Below are 25346 nucleotides of genomic sequence, written 5' to 3' on the forward strand. Positions count from 1 at the left end.
TATGATACCTAGCTAATTCGATCTTCATTTTTTCCACTTCCTTTTCTTATAGAAGAGAAAGATTACTAAATTAAGTATACTAAAGGAAGTAATCATCTCTCTGAATATAAACAGCAGGGAGAGCAAACCTTTATCGATGAAAGAATTGAACTAATTTCAGTTTTTTAACAGCTCCTTACCTTACTAAGCACATCCTCGCAGTGATGGACTTTCTTAATAAAGATTGGTTTTTACGTTTAATTCTTTAAAAATTAGGCTTCTCCATGATCAGGTTTCAAATACATTATTTATAAATGAAATAAAAATTATATCTTAATTCCCTAAAAAACACACAGGTATTTGGATACTCTGTTCCAGATAGATTCTGTGGTCCATCACAATATAGAGTAATTGATTGTGATTGGCTACATAATTACCTGAATTTATATGTGAAATTTTGCAGTTGAGGAAGAGGCCTTCGACAATCTACTTCTTACTCAAACCTTACAATATCCTCAGAAAATAGCCAATTTATCAGGCATAAGTTAAGAATTAGTTTCTTAACTTATGGATAAATCTGATCTCATTATTCAATTCTTGATCTTAGGAAGGATGTGCTTTATATTGCTAAAAATAAGAACGTCTTACTTAATCTTTTAAAAAATATCGATTGATAATAATCATTATTTTTATCTATCAGTTAGTAGAAGAAACAGTAAAAATGCCTGAAAATATCACGGGCAAGAAGAAAAGGTAATGGCAAGAAACAGGGCCAAGAGAAACCCACACCAGCTGGGAAACTAGTTTCTAAACCGTTGCTTTAAAAACTCACTTCAGTTCTCCTTTTGGTATGGCCTTAAATTGCAATGGCACACAGGTCTACCAAAGACATCAGTTGTAGGCGAGCAATGCTTTAAAGCCTACCTTTCACAGAATTGATCACCGTTAGTTTTATCAACACACTGTTTTTTATCTGAACACTTGTCCAACACTGTTTCATTTGCAATTGATGATCCTCCTTTCATCTCAACTTCTCTTCCACTAGTATCTTCCTTAGAATGAAGTCCATTTTTCTCTCCTTTGAAAACTGGACGTTCATTTTTATCCACAACGGCTGGCTTATCATTTCCAGCACTATTGTTTTCTTGTCTGTTCAGTCTCTGTGTGCTTGAAATGTCTCTTGTGTCTTTATTTTCTCTTGGTTCTATGGAACTTCTTAGAGCAAAATCTTCTACCTTGTCTTGTGGTCTTTCGGTATGAAATGTGGCAAAACTTCTCTGAACTAGAGAGGCATTGGTCTTCTCAGAATTTTTCTCATTGAGTTTATTAACCTTTTCTTTCTCAGAGGAGGACTGGTTCTTCTGGGAAGATCTCTCTAAAAGCCACAAAATATTTTAATGGAGGACGCATGTGATCAGCATAATTTCGGCTTCATATAATGGCATTTCTATTCAGGTTTCTCTTTATCAGAAGATATACGCTTTAAAAAGCAAAGTAGATGTGAACATGACCAATTGACTGACATTTGGGTTCCCAAGGAGTTTTTAGTTTGTAACTAGTAGGACCCAAAGCCAATCAAATAAAGATATTCAAACAGCGCTTCTCCCAACACAGGGTTTTATGAACACGTAATTCCTTCTGAATAAGAACAATGACAACAGGACTTTCATACCAGAGCTTTCATTATGCATAAATCTCTAGTCTTCTAAAGATGTTACCTGTGAGGGTTGATGTCCTTTTTTCTTTGACAGGGGCTGTTTCCTTCAGGCCAAGCTGTGACCGTGACTTCTCCTTAGCCTGTGGATACACAATTGAATAACTGAAGTCACTTATTAATTACATCAGTGTTTCTTGACCTCAGCACTACTGACACATGGTGTGGGTAATTCATTGTTGTGGAAAATGTCATGAGCATTATAGAACATTTTGTAGCATCTCTGTTTTCTACCCACCAGAAGACAATGGTAACTTCCCTCCCAGTTGTGATATCCAAAATGTCTCCAGAAATTGCTAAGTGTCCTCTGGGGGTAAAAACCATCCCAGATAGAAAACCACGGTACTGCATGATTCAAAAAAAGAAAAGAAAACACACTAGACTTAATAGTAAGTTAGAGGGCAGGACAGTCTGAATTAATGAAACTGTATAGACTACAATATTTGAAAACAAATGAACTCACTTAATTAACTCAATTAATTAATTAATTTCTAAAAGAAATTCTGTTAAACTCTGGCATTGTTTGTAAAAGAAGGCGCATCTTCATGAATGGATTAAAGGATACTGATAATATATCGTCACCTCTGACCTCTGGTTATATTGTCTTGATATATAAATCAGATAAAAACGAGAGGATCTATGTGACTAAGATTTTGTAAACCAAAAAGTAGGAGACTAAAGTAAGCCTCTGTAAATGAGCTTTCACGTGGCTTAGAACAGATGACCCTTTTCCTAGGCAGATAAACATCCTTCTCATAGTTCTGGCTTCTCTGAATTTGCTTAGCCAACTTTTCTTAAATACCACATAAAATATAAACATTAACACAATCAACCCAAGTTATCATAAATTCCGAATTTGTGCACTATAAATTAATTAAATTGTATGAATGTCCAAAGAATCAGTTTCTTTTCTTTGGAAAGAGAGTGAAATCTGCCTTAGGGTGACTTGCAAGCATGAAATTCCATGTAAGTGCAGCTCGGGGGCATCAAGACAGACTGCTAATGTACTTTTAAATAATCCTAGGGGCAGTCTCATAGGTTCAGAGCATTTCCATTTTTCAGATAGAGACATTGAAACACAAAGGTAGGTTTAGTAAATCTGTGGAAAACCAAAATTAGAGATAATATCCTCAGAGTTTATAACTTCCTCTTCTAAATGAAAGTACAAGACAAATGTTCTTCATCTTCTTCAGGCAAAGCCAGCTGCTCTCCCCTCTGTGCACAGCATATGCACCCACCCCAGCATCACCAACAACACTTTTAAATATCTTCCCCATTAATTTCCCACTAGCCTGTAGGCCTTGCTTAAATGAGCAGGAAGACTGGTTCATCTTTGAATCTCTGGCACTTAGCCCAGTGACTAGGATATAGCAATGATGGTGGTGATGATGACAATGATGGTGATGATGATGGTGGTGGTGGTGATGATGATGATGGTGGTGACAATGATGCTGCTGGTGGTGGTAATGAAGATGATGAAGAGGGTGATGGTGCTGATGATGTCAATGTTGATGATGGCTAATATACACTAAGCACTATCTACATACCAGGCACATTTCTGAGCATGTCAGTTGATCCTCATAGCAACCCTTTGGGACAGATATTATTAGCCACATTTTATAATGAAATTAGGCAATTCCCAAGGATTATACAGTTCAGAAATAGTCGAGCCGGGATCATTAGTCAGCTGTCTCCTTCATTTTGTGCTCTTAACTACTACACTGTACTGTCACTCAGAAAAAAAATAGATTACAGGGAAGGTGTGTTGTTAGTATTTACTGAGTATCTATCGCACAGCCTGTACCACAGGAGATAAGAAGGAAGATTAAGAGAGAAGGGTATAGAGGTACCTGGGTGGGTCAGTGGGTTGAGCCACTGCCTTCGGCTCAGGTCATGATCTCAGGGTCCTGAGATAGAGCCCCACATTGGGCTCTAAGCTCAGCAGGGAGCCTACTTCCCCCTCTCTCTGCCTGTTTCCTGCTCTGCCTACTTGTGATCTCTCTCTCACTCTGTCAAATAAATAAATAAGAATCTAAAAAAAAAAAGAGAGAGAGAGAGAGAGAAGGGTATAAAATGGAAACAAGTTAGCAGAGTGAAGAAATAAATATTTACCAAACAATTAGAATTAACATAGAAGAAAGGCAAGAGAGAGAGAATTCAAGTCCAACTTAGCCAAATTAGCCAAATAAGATAGTCTAACAAACTGTGTTTAAGATACTGTACAATTTAGTTTTTCAGTGTTTCTTTTTTGAAATGAAAATTCTTGGTGGATAGGCATTGTGCTTCTGGATTTATTCTGGATAATGTGAACATAGGTGGACTTGATAAAGAAAACGGGTATGTATCAATCAATTTCTGATCATCAAAATAGGTAAAATGGAGAATTTGGAGGTAAGACTCCATGGAGTGCCAAATTGATGAGCCTTTGCCTCTAAGGTCGTCCCAGTACTGGTGGCAAAGGTTTAGGAGTTGTGCGAACATTCTTGGGTAGAGCAATTGGAGTTGACCAACAGGAGAAGCTGTCAATTCTGAAGAATATAAGAAACCAGCTTCCAAAAGAGGCTGGTTTTTTTCTTTGTCAATTATATATCACATATGTTTTATCACTTAAATAATGTAAGGAGGTCTTTATTCATTGCCACAGGCCATTGTATTTTTATTTCTCTATGTAATACTGACATCTAGAGGAACTTTGAACTGAGTTTCCAAAAAACAGAAGCTGTATTTCTCCTTTCCTGCTTCTGAACAGCAACTTCAGTATGAAGAGGGTTTCCATGTTATCTGAAGAAGATGCTAAAATAGGAAGCACAAGTCTGTAGATATATCTTGTCCAAAGATGAACATATTTTCTACCGATTTTACCATGTTAAGCATGATGTTCCTGTAAGGATTACTGTCGCCTTCTGTTAATAGATAAAAGTCATGTCAGAAACTAAGTTCCTTTGCTAAAATCACACTGATGACTGAGATGAGTGTGAGGGCTTCAGTGCATTCAAATTCACTCATTATTCCTTCACTTAATAAATACTTCTACATTTGCATATGGATTCCTTTTGTGACCAATTATTCATTGCTTTTATAATAATCCATTGATGCATTTAGAATGACATACAGAAAAAAGGAGCCCAAATGCCCAAGAATTAAAAACAAGTTCTGTTCTCTCCACTCTGTACAGTTTTCTTGACTGGTGTCCTGAGTGGGGAGTATGTTTCCAAAGTAGTTTTCAGGTTGTATAAAGGACATGTTAGAACTCATTTCTATTTGTTTTCTATTCTTTTAAAATTTACATTTTATATATGTTTTAAAACATGTATGAATAAAATTGGACAGGTATATAATTTATAAGTTTCTGCCATATGCTAAATTTATTTATAAAAATAAATATACACATATTGTTTATCAATGTGCATATTTCTGAATAAACATTGGGATTTACTTAAATGCATTTTACTGATAGCAGTGCAAAATCAAAATAATTTGAGGACCATTCTTCCAAATAACACCATTTCTTACATTATGATTTTCTGAAATGTGTGCTTTAGAGAAGAATTATTATAATCAGCAGGTTCAAGGACAAGTACATAATTTGAACAATGAGCTCATTTCTTGCAAACTGCTTTTAAGAGGTCAAGATTCATTGCTTAATGACTATTTTGACATTTAGACCAATTGTATGCACCTCATACATACTCTGGTCTCCAGGCAGTTTCACTGATTGCCATGGAAACAAGAGCTACGCAGGAAGGCAACATCCATCCGGAAGCACGTGTCCACCTACCCGGTGTGGAGTTCACTCCCACCGCAGACCACAAGCCTGTCCCAGTACTACATACAACTCTGTTTCTCCTCAACGTGGAAGAACAACCAAAAGGAAAATTAGTTCTGTTGAACGACTTTGCCTCATCCCTCTCCTTTCCATTCAATACAAATCAAACTTCAAAACTCATCTTAAAGTGGATTTAAACCCAAAGAACAGAGAGACAAAGAGCTACTGCCTCCTCCGGATGCCCTCAAAGCAGTGAGCATCTTTTGGATGTTCTATGGCCACTTGACATGCCTGTCCCCCACCTGGGATATGGACTCTTCTCTTCACATTTGTTTCCCCAGCACCACATGCTGAATATGCTTGGTGAACCCGTGTATAGTAAAGGAAAGAAGTGCCTGCAGGACAGGTACCCCCATCCTGACAATATCTTTTTTTTTAAGAGTTTATATTTATTTATTTATTATTTATTTTTACTTTTTTTATGTGCAATTAGCCAGCATAGAATACAACATTCGTTTTTGATGTAGTGTTCAATGATTCATTAGTTGCATATAACACCCAGTGCTCATGACCACACGTGCCCTCCTTAATACCCACCACCCGGTTACCACATCCCTCCAACTCGCGCCCTTCTGTGACCTTCAGTTTGGTTCCCAGAGTCCAGAGTCTCTCATGGTTTATCTCCCCCTCTGATTTCTTCCCATTCAGTTTACCTTCCCTTCCCCTGTGGTCCTCTGCGCTATTCCTTATGTTCCACATACAGGTGAATCCATATGATAATTGACAATATTCTTTAATCAGGCTGTGTCACTGAAAAGCCCCACTCTCCCAGCACCATCCAAAATGTATCCCTGTCACTGATGCTCATATCCTTTGCATCACTTAACTGATGATAAGTTATATCCTCGGCCCTGCATTTGGGGATTATGATTGCTACAGAAAACTGTTTTCTTACCATCACAATGGAACATGACTATACTAACTGCACAGCCCAAGCTGAGGGCTTGTCATTATCACCGCTGTGGAGGAGCCAAGAGGAACACCTTTTGGTAATTTTAACCTAATGCCTAGAAATACAAAAACAAAATGATAACAATGTATAATGACTGTTAAACTTTGGGCTCATTGTGAGGGAGAGAAAAAAATGGAATACAAATAAAAGAAATACAATAAAATAAAAGAAATACAAAAAGAGGAATTTTCAGAATATCAAAACTACATTTCCTTGCTTGAGTAAAGAAGATAATTTTAGAAATCCTTTGTAAAATAAATCTATTTCTTTTCATCTTCAGGGCACACTCAAATTCTTGCCCTAAGTGAGAAGACTCCCTAAAGTCCCTGGGCTGATGAAAGGAATGTTCACAAAGCATAACCGGTTTTGTGGTCCATGGGGACTGGCATAAAATAAGGCAGGACAGGATCGAACTGACCAAATCCAGGGAGGAAAAGTGTTCACCTTGGCCTCAAAGCTCAGTAAGCAGACCCTCCCCTGCTGCTGAGAAGAACATCAAGGATAATCAGTCACCTGAGAAAATAACCCTGCAGGAAAATTAAAGCTTTTTGATGCATTCACTGTTACATGGGCAATGCTTCATTCAGAAAGCAAGTAAATGGAATTCCTCAAGGGTATATATCCAAAAAAAAAAAAAAAAAGACCTGAAATTAAAGGTTGGTTCAGGAGAGTCTAATTAGACTATCTGTCAAGTGAAGATATGTGGTAATTTTACTTTTATTCAATTTTAAGATGTATTGAACAGAACTATTAAAAAAAAAAAAAAAAGAGTGTACTACCACATTTAACTGTCTCCTCGAGCAGGAAAGGCTGAATAGGGAACAGCACTGGTCAAATGCACTGTATCAGGTTATTCCTCATTGACTACAGACTTTTCTTAATTTAAATACATTTTCAGGTTTTCTTATTCCAATAACCCCTTGTTATGGCCAAGACCATGCAGACCATATGTTCAGTCCTGATGCGATGTATGAAGACTGACGAGTTAGGGGTGGCAGACCCCTAATATCTGCCCCACCACCGCAAGGGCCAGGCCAGGCTGTGGATGAGAGCTACAAGTCATTAAAACCATAGGCTCGCCTCCATTCTTCTAACCAGCCTGCCTTTGTCGATTTTAAAAGAAGCAGTTAGAACAAGTTAAGAATCATCACCCAAATATTTAGTCACATCAGGTACTTTGATCATATAGATTGTGTTTTTCCCTCATCTTATGCCCAAGGGATAAGCTTACCCAAAACATCTTATAAATGAACTCATATTATTTTATATCCTTCTCATCATCACTTCTCCTGCCCTCCCCACCAGAAAATGCTGAGCCCTCTGACTCTAACTGCTCCTTTTTCCCCCACTCAAACTACCCACGTACGTGACTTTGGTTGGCCACACACACTATACCCCACCTTCCAGGCCCAAACCCTCCTTTGTTCTAACAAGGTCAAAACTTGGGGCGAGGGGCAGGCGTTTGACAATATTTAATGCACGGGTTCTACCCCTAAAGAGGGGTGCGGCTGCACACTATTGTTTTTTCTAATATCCACGCCACCCTCCGCCCCACAACCACACATACACACCCCAATAATTCCAAGGTACTGCAAGGGTTGGGAGTCACTGTCTCTGTGTTCTCCGCTCCCCTTACTCTGGGTTGTTTTGTCGAGGTGGAGTTTTTTCCCTGAGTCCTTCTTACCATCCAGGCTGCCGTGCCATAGTTTTAAATGATAGTAATAACACTGGAGACGTGGTATTTCTCCTAATCCCGAGTTCCTCTCAACCACCAGCAAAGGTATTTGATCCTCTCTAGGATGGATTATCCAGCAAACCACTGCCTCTTCCTTGCTGGCCACCCAGGGACACATGTGTGGAAATGAGCCTCAGGTAGACTGGCCCGGAGACCACAAAACCTCCTCTCCAAAAGTGATCTCAGGGGCATCCAAGGAGGGCAAGCCAATAAAAAAACCAGCATTTCTAACCACACCTGAAATCCTCTGCCTTGCTTCCTGGTCAAAGCTCAATTAATTGAAAGTGATTTAGTTCCTCTACCAAAACGGAGGTGAGCAGAAGGCAGCCTGACTCCGGTTAAGTGGAGAAACACCACTTCACATGGTGTAGAATTATTTATAGCCCTTTACACAAAAGTATATCTGAAAACCATAAATGGTGGCATGCTCTGCCCTATTGGGATTCTGCCACCAGAAAAACAAGCACCTGAGCACTTCAGAAATGATGCATCAGGATTATTAAGGAATTGCAATGTGGTGTGTGGTGAGAGAGAGAGAGAGAAAGAAAGAGAGAGAGAGAAAGAGAGAGAGAGACAGAGAGAGAGGAGAGAACAACCAATTTCAAATGGAGGTATAAATGGGATTATTGCTCTTTGATGTTCCTCTGATTAAATTGAGTCTTACTTAGTAAGATTCTTCTTTTATACTACACAAGACCCAACCTTGGAATGTTTTCACATGAAGTATACAGTGTTTTTTCATCACCTAATAAAACTTCTATTTCTTCCTGCCGCAGACAGTTTTACAAGCATTCATTTCACATAGTGTTCTCAGTGTGCTTTTTAATTTTTATTTTAGGTTCACTTTTATCACTCCATCTCCTGTCTCCTGCTCTGAGTAAGCAATCAGCATTTTGGTCCAGCCTCTCACCACAGGCTGGCTCGTGGAAGTAGCGTCTGCTGGCAGAGGCTCCTGGGGAGCTCAGTGTTTCCTCAGGTGAGGTGATGTGAGGTCCCACGGGTTGTTAAGGAGGTGCTGAGATTTGAACTTAGATTTACTGAGCAAAATATCTAACCCCCTTATGGTTTGTCTTTCCATATCTTGCCCTGCACAGCAAATTTTGCAAGCACACTACAAAGTAGCTTTAAAAAGCTATCTCTGAAAAAGTAATGAGAAGTTGCAAAGCTCTTAAAAAGTTTCTTAAAGCTCTTAAAAAGTTATATATTTTTTGGAATATATAATCCAAACTCAGTAGATAGAAACAATCAGTCATGACTATCCCCAAACCTTTCATTGTCTAGTCCCTTCTACTCAAAGTAGGTCTGGGGACCACAGCGACCCAGGACCTTGCTGGAAGTAGAGCCTCTCAGCCCCTCCCTTCACTTATCCAATCAGAATCTGCCCTTTAACTATTCCCCAGGTGACTCCCATGCACATTACAATGTTGAAAACACTGATCCAGATAACATCCATAATGACTTGGTGCAAAGAAATATTTCACAAAATATCTGTCATGGCTGCTTGTATTTATTTGAATCTGTCCTCCATCCTCAAAAAAGCTGCTGTCATACTTGGTTAAGCTCAGAGGGAGGACTGTGGAGAAAGCAGGAAGGAGCCAACGAATGCTCCGCTGGTCTGGATGTCTGCTGCCCTTGAGGGCAGTGGCCAGTAGAAGTCCAGACTCTGTGGAATATCAGTGAGCTTTGAAAAATGCCCAGAATTTTGACACTGACCCAAGGAGTCCTAGCAAGGACTCAGAAGGGTGTGTGAGCGAGACCTGATGTACCTAGAATTTTCCACTAATTTTTAGGGTCTCTGCCAAACTCAGGTCTCAGAGAAAAGCAACACTAAGTTATAAAGGTTCTGCTATGGGCTGAAGGTTTGTGTCCTGCCGAAACTCATATATTGAAGCCCCAACTCCCAATATGATAGTATAAGAAGGTGGGACCTTTAAGTGGTAATTAGGTATAGATGATGTTCATGAGGGTAGAATCTTGGTGAAATTAGTGTCTTTATAAGAAGGAAGCCAGGTCCTTCCTCTATCTCTCTGCCATGGGAGGATACAGAGATAATGCAACTGTCTGCAAGACAGGAAAAGGGTTCTCATCAGAACCAGACCACCCTTGGCACCCTGACCTCAGTCTTCCAGCCTCCAGAACTGTGAGAAATTGCTGTGTAAGCCACTCAGTCTACAGTATTTTGTTACAACACCCTGACCGAAAGTACAAGGAAACTGTGCCAATGGTAAAGTCAAGAGAAAATCATTAATATATTCTGATCAGTTCAAAAATGCAAAGAATACAGTTAGGATTGTTAACACAAGTGCTATAACTTGGTTGTTATAAAGGTGATTATCAACCCCTTAAAGGGAGCAAAAGAAATTTTATTTAGCCCAGTTCTAATGAAACAAAAATTTTAAAGTACACAGATAATACATAATGTCTGATACCATCTAACTGTCTGTGCTTTCACTCCTAAGATAGACTTAAAGGGTCAATTTATGGAGAACATTCTGAACACCTTAGTAAACTCTTCGTGTTCTTATCTCATTCTTTTGTTTTATTATGTACATACAGGAGAATATTTAGCCGGTACTCTGGTACTCTACCAGTTATAAAAATAGGGAAGTACTTCCATTCTGGAGGATGTCCTGAGCCCTCCCACCCAACTCATGACCTAACCACCCTCAGGACCCTCCTAAGATCCGAAACCTTGACAGTCAGTATCTGGCATGGCTGGGACCTCTATGCCCCCATCCAGTGCAGTCTATTCTGAAAGGTGAGTGACTGCAGACTCCCAGCTATGAAATTCAGTTCTGCATCAGCAAACATGAATATAGTATGAGTGCACCTGGCCACAAGAGTAGGCTCATGGCTGTGTAATTTTTAATATTGGAATAAAAGCTTTTAATATTATCTGTGCTGTTCCTAGAAGTTAATTATTCATAGGAATTGGAAAGTGTGCCTTGACACTCAAGGAGAAGCAGTGCAGAGGAGTAAAGAAGAGGTAGGAGAGTTTCTATCAGCAATACCTTTGCCCACCTGAGACCCTGGGACAGTGGTCCAAAGTTTATCTCCTGCCCAAAGATTCCTAATCAGTAGGTCTGGTCTGCAGCACAAGAACATTTTTCACAAGCTTTGGAAATGGTTCTGTTGTAAGTGCTCCAGGGATCATACTTTCAGAAAGTGTAGAAATTCTTACTCATTATTCAAGACCTACCTCAAGAAGTTTCCCTTTGTGAATTCTTCCTTAAACACTCTGGTTCCACATCCTTCTACCAGAAGAGGAGTCACTCTTTCTTCCATATTTATTGATGATACATCCATCACGTATTTATCATACTGTGTTTGCATTATTTGTTTTCACATCTGACTCTGCCTGCATATCTTGGTATTTCTAGCATCTCACACGGCATTCAACAGATAAACACAGACTGAGTAGAAAATAGGGGTCAGGGCTGATGCGGGGCAATATTTACTGAGCATCTCAACCAGCTGTGTAAAGTTTCCAGAAGGGGTGCTGTAGCACACCCTTTATTATATCCGGTTTCAGGCTTGACGGTCTTGCCCTTAGGCTCCTGTGCAACACCTAGAAGTTCCCTCTTTCACTTAGAGAAATTTGTTGGCCTGAACCTCTAGGAGAAAGCTCATAGTCTTCTCAGACCTTTGCAAGAACTTAAAAGCTTGTGTTACCAATTCACATCTGAGAGTCCACCCTGAGTGTGGGTTATTGAACTAATGTATCATTTGACCACCTTCTCAGCAAAAGTCTTAGACCTCATAAAAATCAGAACATGTCCTGTAAATATTCATTTGCTTAATGCATATATTTAAGATCTATTATTCATATAATTATATCAACCAAGTTATATATAACTTTTTTTAACGTTCAATAATACTAACATAGAAAGACACTTAATGAATATATTTTTTAGAAGATTTTATTATTTTTAAGTCATCCCTACACCCAACTTGGGGCTGAGACTCACAACCTCGAGATCAAGAGTCGCACACTCCGCTGTCTGAGCCAGCCAGGCGCCTCAAGAGCTGCTTAAAGGATACTTTTGGTAATAGAAATGAGAAGAGGTTAGATATTGTTATTGCCACATTTCACTTTGTTATGATTATGAAGGAGACAAGCAGTACCTATCTCCTCTGAAGTGTCTGATTACACTTCTTTGGAGAGCACCTAACTCAACATTAAAATAGATGCTAAATAAATGGCTCTGCATTTTCCTGCCGAAGCCCTTTACCATATTTCTAATGGTGATTAAGTCAGACGTCATATCCATTACTCCAACATCCCTTTAGCGCTCAAGTTCTGTGATGCCAGAGAATCGAGAATAAATCTTGGCACAGTTACAGAGCTCGCTCGGAAGCTTCCCACGCTGGCAAGAATCTGCTGCTCGGTGCTTTTCCATGGATCTTGCCTCTTGGCATCTATTTATGGGGATGATTTACCGAAGTAAGGCCTAAGTAAAAGCGTCTTTCTGGCAGATCATAGAAAAAAAATCATGCTTGTTTGATTTGTGCTATTTATTTAGGTCTCCATTTCTCAGCAGGTGAGGGCTTTGCTTCAACCACGTTAAGCCCTGTCAACACCAAAGGAGTTCTCCTCCAGATTTTATCAGCAAAGTTTCTGATTTGCTCCTTGCTACCAGGAGATGAGAGTAGTCCCCGAGTTCTTCAGAATTCTCCTGCTGTGTCTTCTCAAGCACTGTTCAGAGGTAGTGACCGGTGAGGTGGGTTTGAGTTTTTAAAACATGCCGCTCAGGTTCCTTTCCAAATTCATGGTCTTAGGCAGCTATGGCAGAGAGCCTGCCTCCCTACTTAAACAGGGAGCTTCATTTGCTGATTCTGAGAAGAACAATGTCCTTATTCTCAAAGCCAAGAGATTGCTATTTCAATAGACAAAGGCAAAACAAAGCAAAAGGTAACCTTTTTGATGTTGTGGAAATCAGCTATTTATTTTTCATGTTGGTTCATGGCAGAACAGGAAGGAGTCTGAAAAATCACCTTAGATTTAACACCACAAATTTAAATGAGGTTTTAGAGAGAAATTAAGGGAAGGGAAGGAGTTTGTATCACAGTCCAGTGGGTCAGATACCTAACTTTTGTATTCTTTTGTGTTCTCAACCGCACAAGGTACTCCCCAAAATCCACAATATTCTAAGGGTTCAAAACAAGACAAGGAATTCAAAAACTTACTAAATCATAAAATCCATTTGAATCTGGAGAGACCTTAAAGAGCATTGTGAAATGAGTTAAGGAAATCTAACTCAAAACTGGAAGGGGGAAGCCATGCCCGGATGGTCACACACATGCCGCTCATTGTAGCTTGCTTTGTTCCACAGGAAGAAGGAAGATTTCCTATCAACCCTGGTAACTGCCCTAAACTGCAGCCAATGAGAGGACCCTTCACTTCCAACACCTACAGCCAATGAGAAGCCACCACCACTATGAACTCTCATTTCTGCGCCAATGAAATTTTGTTCTAAACAACCTCTTCCAACTTCCTCCTCTCCTCCGTGAAAGGACACTCTCCTCCTTTGTTCTCTGTACTTGGAATGTGCTTGGAGAAACCACGCTCTAGACTGGAAATTAGTCTCTCTCTCTCTCCTGATTGACACCAGAGCTACACTCTAGTGTTCAAATCCACTACCATTAAACAGCCCCTGCCTCAGCGTCCTAAATAGTTGAAAGAGTGAAAGTCTGTAATAAACTGCAACAGGTTGTTGTGTCTAATGATCCGCTTCTGCTTAGGCGCTCTAGGAGATACCCATCCTTTTCTCCTTAGTTCTTCCACCCCTATTGGTTTATTGCGCCAAGATTTCCTAGGAAAATAACATGCTGGAAGTTCTTTCTCCTGAAAAGGGGAAATAATTCTAGAATTTCACAGCAGCAACCAAAATAGCCCACTAGGTAAATCTCAGGACACTCGACATCTTTTATTTGCTGTGTCTCTGATCGCCCCTAGAGCTAATTCCAAGGATGCTAATCATTTGTCCCTGTTGGATCAGCTACCACCCTTCTGGGTAAATCCTCAACTGATATTGTCAGAATATACAGTGCATCTCTTATTAAGATACAAATAGATCCCCCAAAACCTCTCCCCATAATTAATCAATATCTGTAAATAAAGAGGCCCTTCAAAACTTTAAGCCTATAATAAAACGGTAAGGGCCAGGGCCCCCTTATCCCCTTATCAGTCCCTGCGACATTCTTATTTTTACCTGTGAAGAAACCAAATAGCTTGTCCGGGACTTCCAAGCCATAAACAATATTGTCAACCCCCACCATTCTATTTTTCCCAACCTTCACTTTATTTACCTCCAACACTACTGAGAGCAAATTTTTTCATGATCGATTTATGTAGTGCTTTCTTTAGTATCCCCGTAGATAAAGGTAGTCAGTATCTTCTTGCTTTTACTTGGGAAGGACAGCAATGTTATGGGACAGGAATGCCAGGGTTTCACAGAAAGCTGACAAACATTAAAGGCTGGCCCAGATGATATCAAGTTCCCCGGAGGCTCCACTTTAATACATTCTGTGGATGACTTACTTTTGCTCCCTTTTCCAAGCCTCTTCACAAGAAGATAGCATCCATGTGCTAAAACTCCTAGCCAAAAAAAAAAAAGATATAACATCTCTAAGGAAATATTATAATTTGTTCAAACTCAAGTTCAATATTTAAGACATCCAATCTCAGAACAAGGACTGCATTTGGATCTAGACAGTTTTAATGCCATCCTGAGCTTCCTAAAGCTCCAAAACAGATGTCAACTGTGAGGTTTTCTTGAATTGTCAGACTATTATTGCAACTGTATCCCAAACTTCTTCTTATGACCCCACCTTTATATACCTTGTTAAAAACAATTAAACCTGACCCTATCATCTAAGGAGATCCAGATGACATGACTTTCCAATGTTAAAAAAAAGTTTAATAAGGCCCCTTGCCCTTGAACATCCAAATTATCAGCTCTCTTTCTTCTTTTTTGCCCACATAAAAAAAGGGAATGCCCTTGGGACACTCAACCAAAATCATGGAGATTACCACCAATCCATAGGATCCAGCAGCAACTAGGTCCCACAGCCTGGGGATACCCTCCATGCCTCAAAGTCCTACATGCTACTTACTGCCTCTTTTGTAAAGGCCACTGAGGAAATCACCTTGGGATACCCTTTAACCCATTCTGTGCTGCCAAAGCTCCTCTTACCTCTCATCACACTCAGCATCTTTCAATAAGCCATCTCACTTCCTATGAAATTCTGCTGTGAACTGCCCCTTATATTACTTTTTCTTACTATAATAACCTTAACCCTGCTACTTGTCTCCCCTCCTCTACCAGTGAAAACACCCACAACTTTTTAATACTGACAGATCACCTTCTGACCCTTGTCATGACTTAAAGGAAACTCCTTTGGATAACAGTGACTTTTCATTGTTCACTGGGGGTTCTTAGCTGAAAGATGAAAAGTGGATATTCAATATTAACTCCTTTTGAAGCAAGCAAAGTAGCACCCTTGCCTTTGACTACCTCAGCCTAAAAAGGAACTATACGCATATACAGGTCCAAGTCTAGCCAAAGGTGAAAATGCCAACATTTACACCAACAGTATATATGCCTTGAGAGTGACTGGTAATTTTGGAATGCAGTTTCCTTACTTCCAGTGGAGATAAAATTAAAAGCAGCCCTTACATTCAGGAATTGCTGGATGCCATACTCTTACCTGCTGCTTTGACTGTTACTAAAATCCTGGGGCATTTTAAACTTAACTTTCTGGAAGCCAAAGGAAATCACACCACTGACATTTCCATTTAAAAATGCTACCCTCGGGGTGCCTGGGTGGCTCAGTGGGTTAAGCCTCTGCCTTTCAACCTGGTCCTGGGATCGAGCCCCTCATCAGGCTCTCTGCTCAGCGGGGAGCCTGGTTCCCCCTCTCTCTCTGCCTACCTCTCTGTCTACTTGTGATCTCTCTCTCTCTGTCAAATAAATAAATAAAATATTTTTTAAAAATGCTACCCTCAAAGGGTCTAGAAGTCAAATCTCTGTCATGGTCCGAAGGAACTCTCCTCCAGATGATAATATGGAGAAATTAACTATGGACACCCAACAATAAAACAATATTGGCAATCAAGTAGTTGCTAGTATGATAAGAAGAGAAACCTCTGGTTTGGACCAAATATAAACCTGGTCCTACCAGAAATTCTGAAGCTTCCACTGTTGACTACTGTACATGCATTTAACCATTGGTCTATAGATAAAATGATGTTTATAAATCAACACTGGTGGAGAAATATCAACAAGACTGCAAAAGCACCTACTTTGCTTTCCCTACCTGCCTCAGATACAATCCAGGGAAACCTATCCACACTGTTCCTGGACACTTAAATTGCTTTATGGACCATTCAAATTTTGGCAAATGGATTTTATCAGCTACCCCCATTTCATGGAATCAAATATGTCCTGGTAATGATTTACATCTTTTCCCACTGAGCCAAAACCTTTCCACGTAGGCAAGCTACTACCCTTCTTCAGTAGGATAAAACCATCCCTACCTGGAGAACTTCTCTTGAGCTCCATAGCAACTGAAGAGCCCATTTTATTCATCAAATATTATAAGTCTGTGCCATTTTGGGCAGCTGGAAAGCATTTTCCTTTTGTTTACCATCCTCAGTCTTCAAGACTACTCAAGCAAACTGAACTCAATTAGAAAAATTTATGGAAACCCTCCAAGTACCTTGACCAAAAGTATTGCCATTGGCCCTTCTAAATCTCAGATCCATCCCCTTAGAACTCGTAAACCCTCATCCTTTGAGAAAATTATTGGACATTTCGTGAATCTAGCGTCTCCCTCTTCTGACCTGCATTTAATAAAGGAGATACACATTACTGTTACAAAGTTCTAATTACATCCCTTGAAAATAATCATACTCTAGTAGAGCAGCCTTTCCACAGCACACTTCTGGGACACAAAGACATCAAAGACCACACTCTGTAACCTAAGAAGTTTGCTTATTGGAAAGACATCTCCAGAAAGACTCTTTTCAGCCATGCTGGAAAGGCCCCTATCAAATCTTACTAACCAATCCTTGTGTCACCACACTGTAAGGAGTTGACTCCTGGATCCATGTGTCTCATCTAACGAAAGCCCCAAACCCTGACTGGACCTGAACACCAACTGGTGACCTCAAATTAAAGATCTCTGGGAACTGAAGCAGACAGCTTTCCCAAGATGACAGGATCAGGCCTGTATATTCTTTCCTTTCTGCCTTTTCTCACCTTGTTTTCTCCTTCTCTGTCCTGGAGAGACAATGCCCTTGCTTGTGTTTCCTAATTCATCACAAAAGGAAGAAGCCCTTCTGATTGTAGGACCTGTCATCAGAAATCTAGATCACTGTGACAGACATGACTCTTTAGTCTTTCCAAAAACAAATGTTCCCTTCATCTCCAATGTGATCCCTAATTATACTTGCACCCTTCTAGATATTTCTCACTGAGTCAAACTTCAACAACCAGGTTTTCCTGTATCTTGCTTTGTCATCTCTCACACAACTCCCAATGCAATGAATTGTACCTGTTCACAAGAATAAATTCCTCCAGAGAAGTAAAAACCCAATTACATAATACTTGGGAACAAGCACGTTGGCCACAAAAAATTCCACCTGATGATCCATGGTCCTTTGATCTCAACTGGTTTGGGCTCCTGCTTTAGGGCTATAATACAAGCTGGGGTCATTATTCTGCTCCTCATCTTATTTTCTGTAAACATTTTTAAAGCTTTGTGCCTATTGCCTGTTGAACCTTTGTAAAAACATTGTAACCAGTAGTGTGATGCTGACTCAATGCTTCAAGATGGACCCAACACTTACAACCTTGAAAAGATGCAGACTTTAAGTGGAAAATGCCTGGAAGCTCTCCCACCCCATCCTTGCTTGTTATCCAAATGTGGCCTCAGTGTTTCCCAGTCTGTGTACTTTCCCTCCAGCATGGGACAGGACACACAGAAAAGGTCCTTCCTGGTACCAAGGGACAAAAACAATTCTAATAAGGAATAAATGATCCAATTCTTGATCAGCAATCTTTTTGAAGAAACATCTCTTTCAATTGGGGGAAATGTGAAAATGTGTTAAGGAAACCTAATACAAAATTGGAGCCAGGAGGCCATGAAGGGGGTAGTTCTCATGCTCCTGGCACCTGTCACAGCTTCCAAAATCCAGCAAGAGAAAGGAAGAATTCCTCTCCCCTGCCCAACCTACAGCGAAGGAAAGGCCACCACCACTTCCAATGCCTGCAACCAATGATAAGCTGCCACCACTTCAAACTTCTCTTTCTCCAATGAACTTTTGTTCAAAACAACACCTTCAAATTCTTCCTTTTCTTTATAAATGGACACTTTCCTCCTTTGTTCTCATAGGCAAGTGGTTTGCCTTAGTTTGCTTGTCCTGAATTTCAATTCCTCTGTTATTCCCAAATAAACTAGATTTCTCTTTTAAAAGATTGATAGAACATAGCCCAATCAGCTCAACTGGAGATGAGAAATGAGATTCTACCCAATTTCACCTAAGTATAGATTTTAACAATGTTTAACATGTTCCTGCTGAGAGGAAGGCTGTTGATATTACTGGTAATTTTTCCCAAAACACCTTCATCCTTAAAAACATAATAGGACATTGTGGCATACAGTCTCGATCTTTATTTCTTCTCATTAAAAATCCACCCACCACAATAGAGTTTTTGAATGTACACATAGTTCTTGGCCTTTCATTTGTTATTATATATCAGTTTTTTATGATGTTTAAAATAAGTAGGGGGCTATAGGTTGTGTTAGGTATAGGCATAAGCATAAGCATTAAAATATATTTTGGTACTGGGTTACTATTGTAGGAAGTACATAGGTCAAGTAAGCTTTAAAGTGTCTATTTTTGTTTGGAGGATAAACAAATCCTTCTCAAATAAAACATAATGATGGATAGGATTAAGAAAACTCTATTAGCACCTGCAGTAACTATCTGAAGAGAATCTTTAGCCTTAGGCTAGACATCCCCTGAGAATGGGGAGTGGCTGGCTTATTTTCCTTGGCTTGTGAAGAGCCCCACTTGGAACTCTCTGTGAGGTGAGAGGAGAGCACTATCATGCATGCCATGTATTTCCATAGGAAGCAAAAAACAATTGCAGACTTGCACTTCTACCCTCCTGGGGATTATGCTAGACTACACCCAGAGAGCAAGACATAAATACATGCCAATGATGAGGTGACAGCTGGTCTCTGCAGCAGAAATGCACAATCACTGATGGGAAAGTTCAATTGTGAGTATTCCAGGAACAGGATTAAAGTCTGTTTTCAGTTAGGAGCCTCCATAAAAGTGTACTCCATCTGTGTTTACTACATGCAGCTGCACCTCTCTCAACGTGCTTAATGAACTTTCTCTTCTTTGTGAACACTGACTTACACTCAAAGCTACAGTCTTAAGTAACTATTATGAGCAAAATACTTGTATAAGACAGCATAGACCAATATATGTGTGTGCTCGTCCTCCATTGACTGAAAGGGACTACATACCTCATACTCATGCGCCAACTATCTCATCAAATTCCAGAAAATAAATCTAAACTGTGAAATGAGAAACTGCTAAAAGGAAAAAAAAAAAAATAGAAGTAACTACTTCCAACTATTCTGGTCATATCTCATTATGTTCATGTATTAAAATTTAGGCAATAGTCTAAATATACTTGAATTTCACATTTAATGAGATCAGTTCAATTTGGCATTTAACAATCGCTATAAAATGTTTCATTTTGATTTAATTCAGCTATAAGCAATATATTTTTCAAACTGACCTCATTACTGGTGGAATACATTTACACACACACATATATATAACTTACTAGCAATATCGGTCAACTCTGAACTTCTTCACATGCTATTACTTTGCTGTTGTTCATTTTCTGTTCACTCCCACAGAATTACTCTATTGGCACCAACTTTTCCTATCTAATAGAGAAGTAGTGTTATTTAAAAATAAGTAAGTTCTAGGTAGATGTTATAATAGTGTTAAGTACATTTTATGAATTCTACTTATAATTAGAATCACCACAAAATTTACTGAAAGTTGTTACAATAAATGTCAAGTCAAATGCAGTTTTTCTTTAGAATTTTAAAGAGAATTAACCAGATAAGAATTACAACTCCTATGAAAATCCACACTCTATAAAATGGAGACTGCAGCTGCAAAAATTCCTCAACTCAAAATCCTAAAATCTTTTTTTTGAAATGATTAAATAACTAGGGCTAGTATATTATATAATGTGGATATATATTTTATATATATAAAATCTTTTTTTGAAATGATTAAATAACTAGGGCTAGTATATTATATAATGTGGATATATATTTTAATGAAATAGCATACCATTCACATACATTTCACAATCATCCATATTTTTATTAAATATTGCCCCATCAATACTGATTTAACCAAATTAATGTCTGCAGACTATACATAACCTTTCCCCTTAGATGACCTAATATCATTATTAAAATTTAAAAATAAGAATTTTAACAGAATTAACCCCAACCTAGTATCTAAATAATGTTTCATTTTAATAACTAATAATATTAAAATAAGTTCCCTTTCTAAGCTCAAGTTCCAATCAAAGAATACTAGCTCCAAACTAGAACCTGAAAAAGCTGACAGTGAGTATATAAATATATTTGTATACTTGTGCTTAGAAATAATAGAACTGTGTGCATATGATTGATATTCTTTGATGAAAGTTCCATTTTTAAAAAATTTGTCTTGATGCATTATATTTTGGTACATTCTCCTTCAATGCTTTTACGGATAACTTTTCAGAGGATGTGAAAGAGTTGACCTCTACTTATCAAAGTTCAACTTCACAAAGTTGCCATATAATATAGGTTTCATTGTCATAAACTTTGGCTGTGGGGAAAAAAAAAATCATGGCTCACCTTTCCATTTCCTCTGCTAACAAAACAGAAGGAATTATCCAATATCAAAAAATATATTTGCTTTGATTTAAGCCATTAGTCTTACTAGCCTGAGGGAGTGCAGGGATAAGTTGGCTACTCCTTAACACACTGAGAGATTCTGGGAGCTCTCAGCTTCTCACCAGTGTTGTTGTTCTGTTTCTACCCAGGACTATATGTTCCAGTCCACTTAATCTTTTGGCTTGTGACTTTGTACTCCAACTCACACCTACAAGTTCTGGTTTCCTCCTTACATGGTTCCCTCAATGCTGAAGTCTTTATATTATAGGAAGGCCTGGGTTCACCTTCTGGCTTCAACACCTCAGTGTATTTTCCTACCTAGCACATCACCCTGCAAACACTATCTGGTTTCTTTCTAAATGAGCAGCTCTGATATGGCACTTTTAAAAATATCTTAAAACTTTAACATCTCTTGGTAAGCCATGTACCTATCGGATTTCTGGTGGTTCCTGTTCTCTTAAAAGATCCCTTGGTTTCTTCTGCTTAGATCTTATCCTGTTAGTGGTACTAATTATTCATGCATCATCAGAAACTGATAGCTGTGTGACATTTCTCCTTATTTTGGTCATCGTAACACTCTACCGGTCTTTTCATCTACTGGTATATTTGACGTCTACGAACATTGATCGAAGATTTATTCCTCATGAAGAATTCACCAATCCTTTCACTCAACTCTATACAAATGATCTTAAAACTGTCTTATTCCCATAATCCCAGTGATTACTAGATCTTAATATCTGGACATGGTATAAGAATTTTGAACTCTGAATATCTAAACTAAAACTCAACAATTCGATGCCCCACATTGGCTTGCCTTCCTGTTTTTCCAGTTTCTGTCAATAGTGCAATGATACTTGTGTCCTATTTGTTAATCTTCTAGTGAGGCGTCAGGTCCCACTCAGTGCAAGACAAGGACAGATATGGGCCTTGCACTAGAACCCTCCACCCTCTCACCATGCATAGTTCACAAAATAAGCTCACCCATCTTAGAATCCAAGGCCATGACAATCTCCAATGTTTGAGCCCTTGAATGGCGACAGGAATCCAACAAGTGAACAAAGCAGAACAAATGGGAATCCAGAGAAACATTGCTGTGAATTCCAATCAAGACTACATTTCGAAAGGTCTGCCCATGGTTATTAATGAACTATGTACTGATTTCAGGTCTAATGATACAGCTCCAGCCTCTAAAAGACAACCTAGGTTTGAGGTCTAGACTCAGCTCTTGCACACACCATCAAAAATGTAAACAGGGGCCAGCAGAGCCTAATCCTAATATCTGGCACATCCTCAGGAGATGGAGTATTTTGGTGTAGGGGTTCAGGTGTAACAGGCTCATTATGAGGATTCAGAGAACCCACAGTGGTAAGCCACACATTTGTGAACTATGTTAAGGCCAGGATCAGCTTAAGCTTCATGCAATGGTTTGAGATACCAAAAGGAACCCAGTACCTGCACAGAAACATTTCATTTCCCAAATATTTGAATAGTGAGAAATTCCTAAAATAAAAGCCCCCCCATCTAAGGAATGGCAGAGAGGTCAAGGCTGCCTAGTGGTTCTTACTTCACACCAAGCCTGTGGATCCACAGCTCACTGAGGGTGGCTGTGGGAAACTAAGACATGAGATCCCTTGAAAAGGAGCTTAAGCTTACACTTGGAAGTCATGGAACAAGGTTCAAAGTTAAAACATTCATGACAGGACAATGACCCTCTAGCCCTAGCTGCATGATAGAATCACCTGAAGAGTCTTTGAAAAATACCAATCCTGGAGTCTTCATTCAGACCAATTGTATCCACAATTGTGGAGTGGAGCCCACACTTTGGTATTGTCTCAAGGCTTATAGCTCTCAGATTTAGCAAATGAAAGCATAGGATGCCCAGTCAAATTTAAATTTCAATAAAAAAATACATTTTTTAGCATAACTATGGTCCATACAATATTCTTATACTAAAAAAATTATTGATTGTTTATCTGAAGTCTTATTTTAACTGGTGCCTTGTATATTTTCTCTGGCAATCTATGTGACTCTAATGTGCAGTCAAGGGTTGGGGACAAGTGCGCTAAGGTTAGCTTGCTAGGGTGCTATCCCTTGAATTTTCAAAGTTTGTCTTAGTGGAAAGTGAATTCTGTCACCACATTCAGGCTCCTCTTTCAGATCTGGTGAACTAGAGTTTCATTCACCAAACTACCAGTGTTTGTTGAGGACATGCTAAGATTTGACAATAAATAAAATCTTCCATACTTGTACATATATTCCATTAAAATAAGAAACACCTTTTAAAAAATAATTACCTAGATAGTAATTGATCACATTGACATTCTTGTCATTATTTCTTTTAAGAAAAGTCCATTTGGAGCATGACTTATAGGAAAACAACTCTTTAAATAGAGTTATCAAAGGTACCTTATTAAAAACAAACTTTTAAATATTGGATTAAAGCTTCCTTCATCTATAGGTTTTCCAGCACTGAAAGCTAGTTCCAGTGTTGAATGATGTCTCCCTCCTGCAGCCCACTTTCATTTTTGGTAGTGTTAGAAGTTCTCAAGCCACGTGGTTCCTTAGGAGATTCAAAGCACACTTTTTAGTATTTTTTAAAGTTGGTTTTAAAATGTTGAACAGGGTGAGATCAAAGGACAAAGGGCTGAGTATTTTATAGTACTGCAATATCACAGCTGATATCTCACAGCATCACAAATAGTTTGTTACTAACAATGCACAAGGTATGGAAATCTGTAAGCCTTTTATTTTCCAAATCAGAGTGGTATGTTGATTTTTCATAATACTATATCTTGCACGAACTCATCTCTAGGTGTGTTTGTTTAAGATTTTATTTATTTATTTGACAAGAGAGAGAGAACACAAGAAGGGGAAGTGATAGGCAGAGAGAGAAGTAGGTTCCCCACTTAGCAAGGAGCCCGATGTGGGACTTGATCCCAGGACCCCGAGATCATGAGCTGAACTCAGGGCAGACACTTAACCAACTGAGCCACCTAGGTGCCCTGCCAGGTGTTTTTTTCTTGAGTGAGACAGATAGGGTGGACCTGTGGCCAGTCTGCTGCCCAATGCACAGCCCTGCCCACAACCATGTATACAATCTAGGATAGCAACCGTCATCTTCCATGCATGCTGCAGCAGAGCACATGCTGAAAACCACAGCTCTAGATTCCTATCAATCCATTCATGAATACACATTGAGTCTTGTGTTTTAATTACTTAAAACTTCAACCTTCTGTTATCCAGTTTATAATACCTCTGAATTTCCCACTAGACATGGTAGACATAGATTTCAATTGCAGAAATCAATCTAAGTCATGGCATTCCCACATCCCAGGAGAAAAGGGATGAGTTTAGCATGACATTTTCTTGATGAATGCAAGCTACAATTTTTTGTTGGTGTTGGTATGCTAGCAAACCCCTACTTTCACTCCCAGATGGTGCTATTTACTAAATATTCTTAACTACCAGTTAGTTTCAAATTTTTCATTAAATTCTCTTGCAAATGGCTCAGTAAAGATGAGATAAAATGAGCGGAAGAGTCTCTTTTTATTTTCAAACTGTGTTTTAGGATGACACCAGAAGAAAATTTTCTGGTTGTTTTCCGTGAGTTCTTCCGTGGGGTGTCAGCCCCGTGGGATGGTACATGAATAAGCTTTAACAGGATGGTATTATCTGAGGCTCTATGAGGTGTCAGAATGGTTTGGAATGGCATCTGAGGCAGCATTCAGCATGTAATGGAATCCACTAATTAAAAACAGTTTTTCAGTAATGCTTAAAGTTGGGTATATTTGGTTAAACAAAAAAATAAGGCAAATTTTAAGGTCTGTAATTTTAAAGTAGGCACTGAGGATTTCACTCCAGAGAGCAAGATACAGTAATAATTGTTTCCCACAGTCACTAATGCTCTTCCCTCCAAAGGTACTTCTACACCGATATAAACAATAAAAATAATAGTTATACATTATGCAGGCCAATATGTTTTAGAGCACATATCAGAGTCTGCCCTTGAAGTAAGTTTTTTCTCAGCGTTAGTTTTAAAGCAGAAGAAAGACTGCTGTTAAGTGGTTTATTTAAAGAAACCATCACCGTGTTCCCACTAATACTCACTGTAATCTAAAACCCTCAAGCGCTGGTACTACTCTCCCAG

At 39.0% G+C, this 25346-nt stretch overlaps 1 protein-coding gene across 5 annotated transcripts in view; it reads right to left on the bottom strand.

Moving 5' to 3' along the window:
- MYLK4 (myosin light chain kinase family member 4) overlaps window positions 1-25346 on the bottom strand; it is an 83999-nt gene that overhangs the window by 24194 nt on the left and 34459 nt on the right. For 4 of the 5 annotated variants that reach the window (XR_013966992.1, XR_013966993.1, XM_080806113.1 and 1 more), the window contains one exon: window positions 1698-1776. Coding sequence is in view for 3 of the 5 variants with exons in the window: in XM_080806113.1 (XP_080662239.1) it covers window positions 1698-1776 (79 nt within the window). In the remaining 2 variants the exon portion in view is untranslated. Of the gene's footprint in view, window positions 1-903; window positions 1355-1697; window positions 1777-14747; window positions 14805-25346 lie in introns of all 5 variants that reach the window. The other variant, XM_080806112.1, reaches the window with a different exon arrangement.

The sequence above is a fragment of the Martes martes genome (assembly GCF_963455335.1).
Source record: "Martes martes genome assembly, chromosome: 6".
Classification (NCBI taxonomy): domain Eukaryota; kingdom Metazoa; phylum Chordata; class Mammalia; order Carnivora; family Mustelidae; genus Martes; species Martes martes.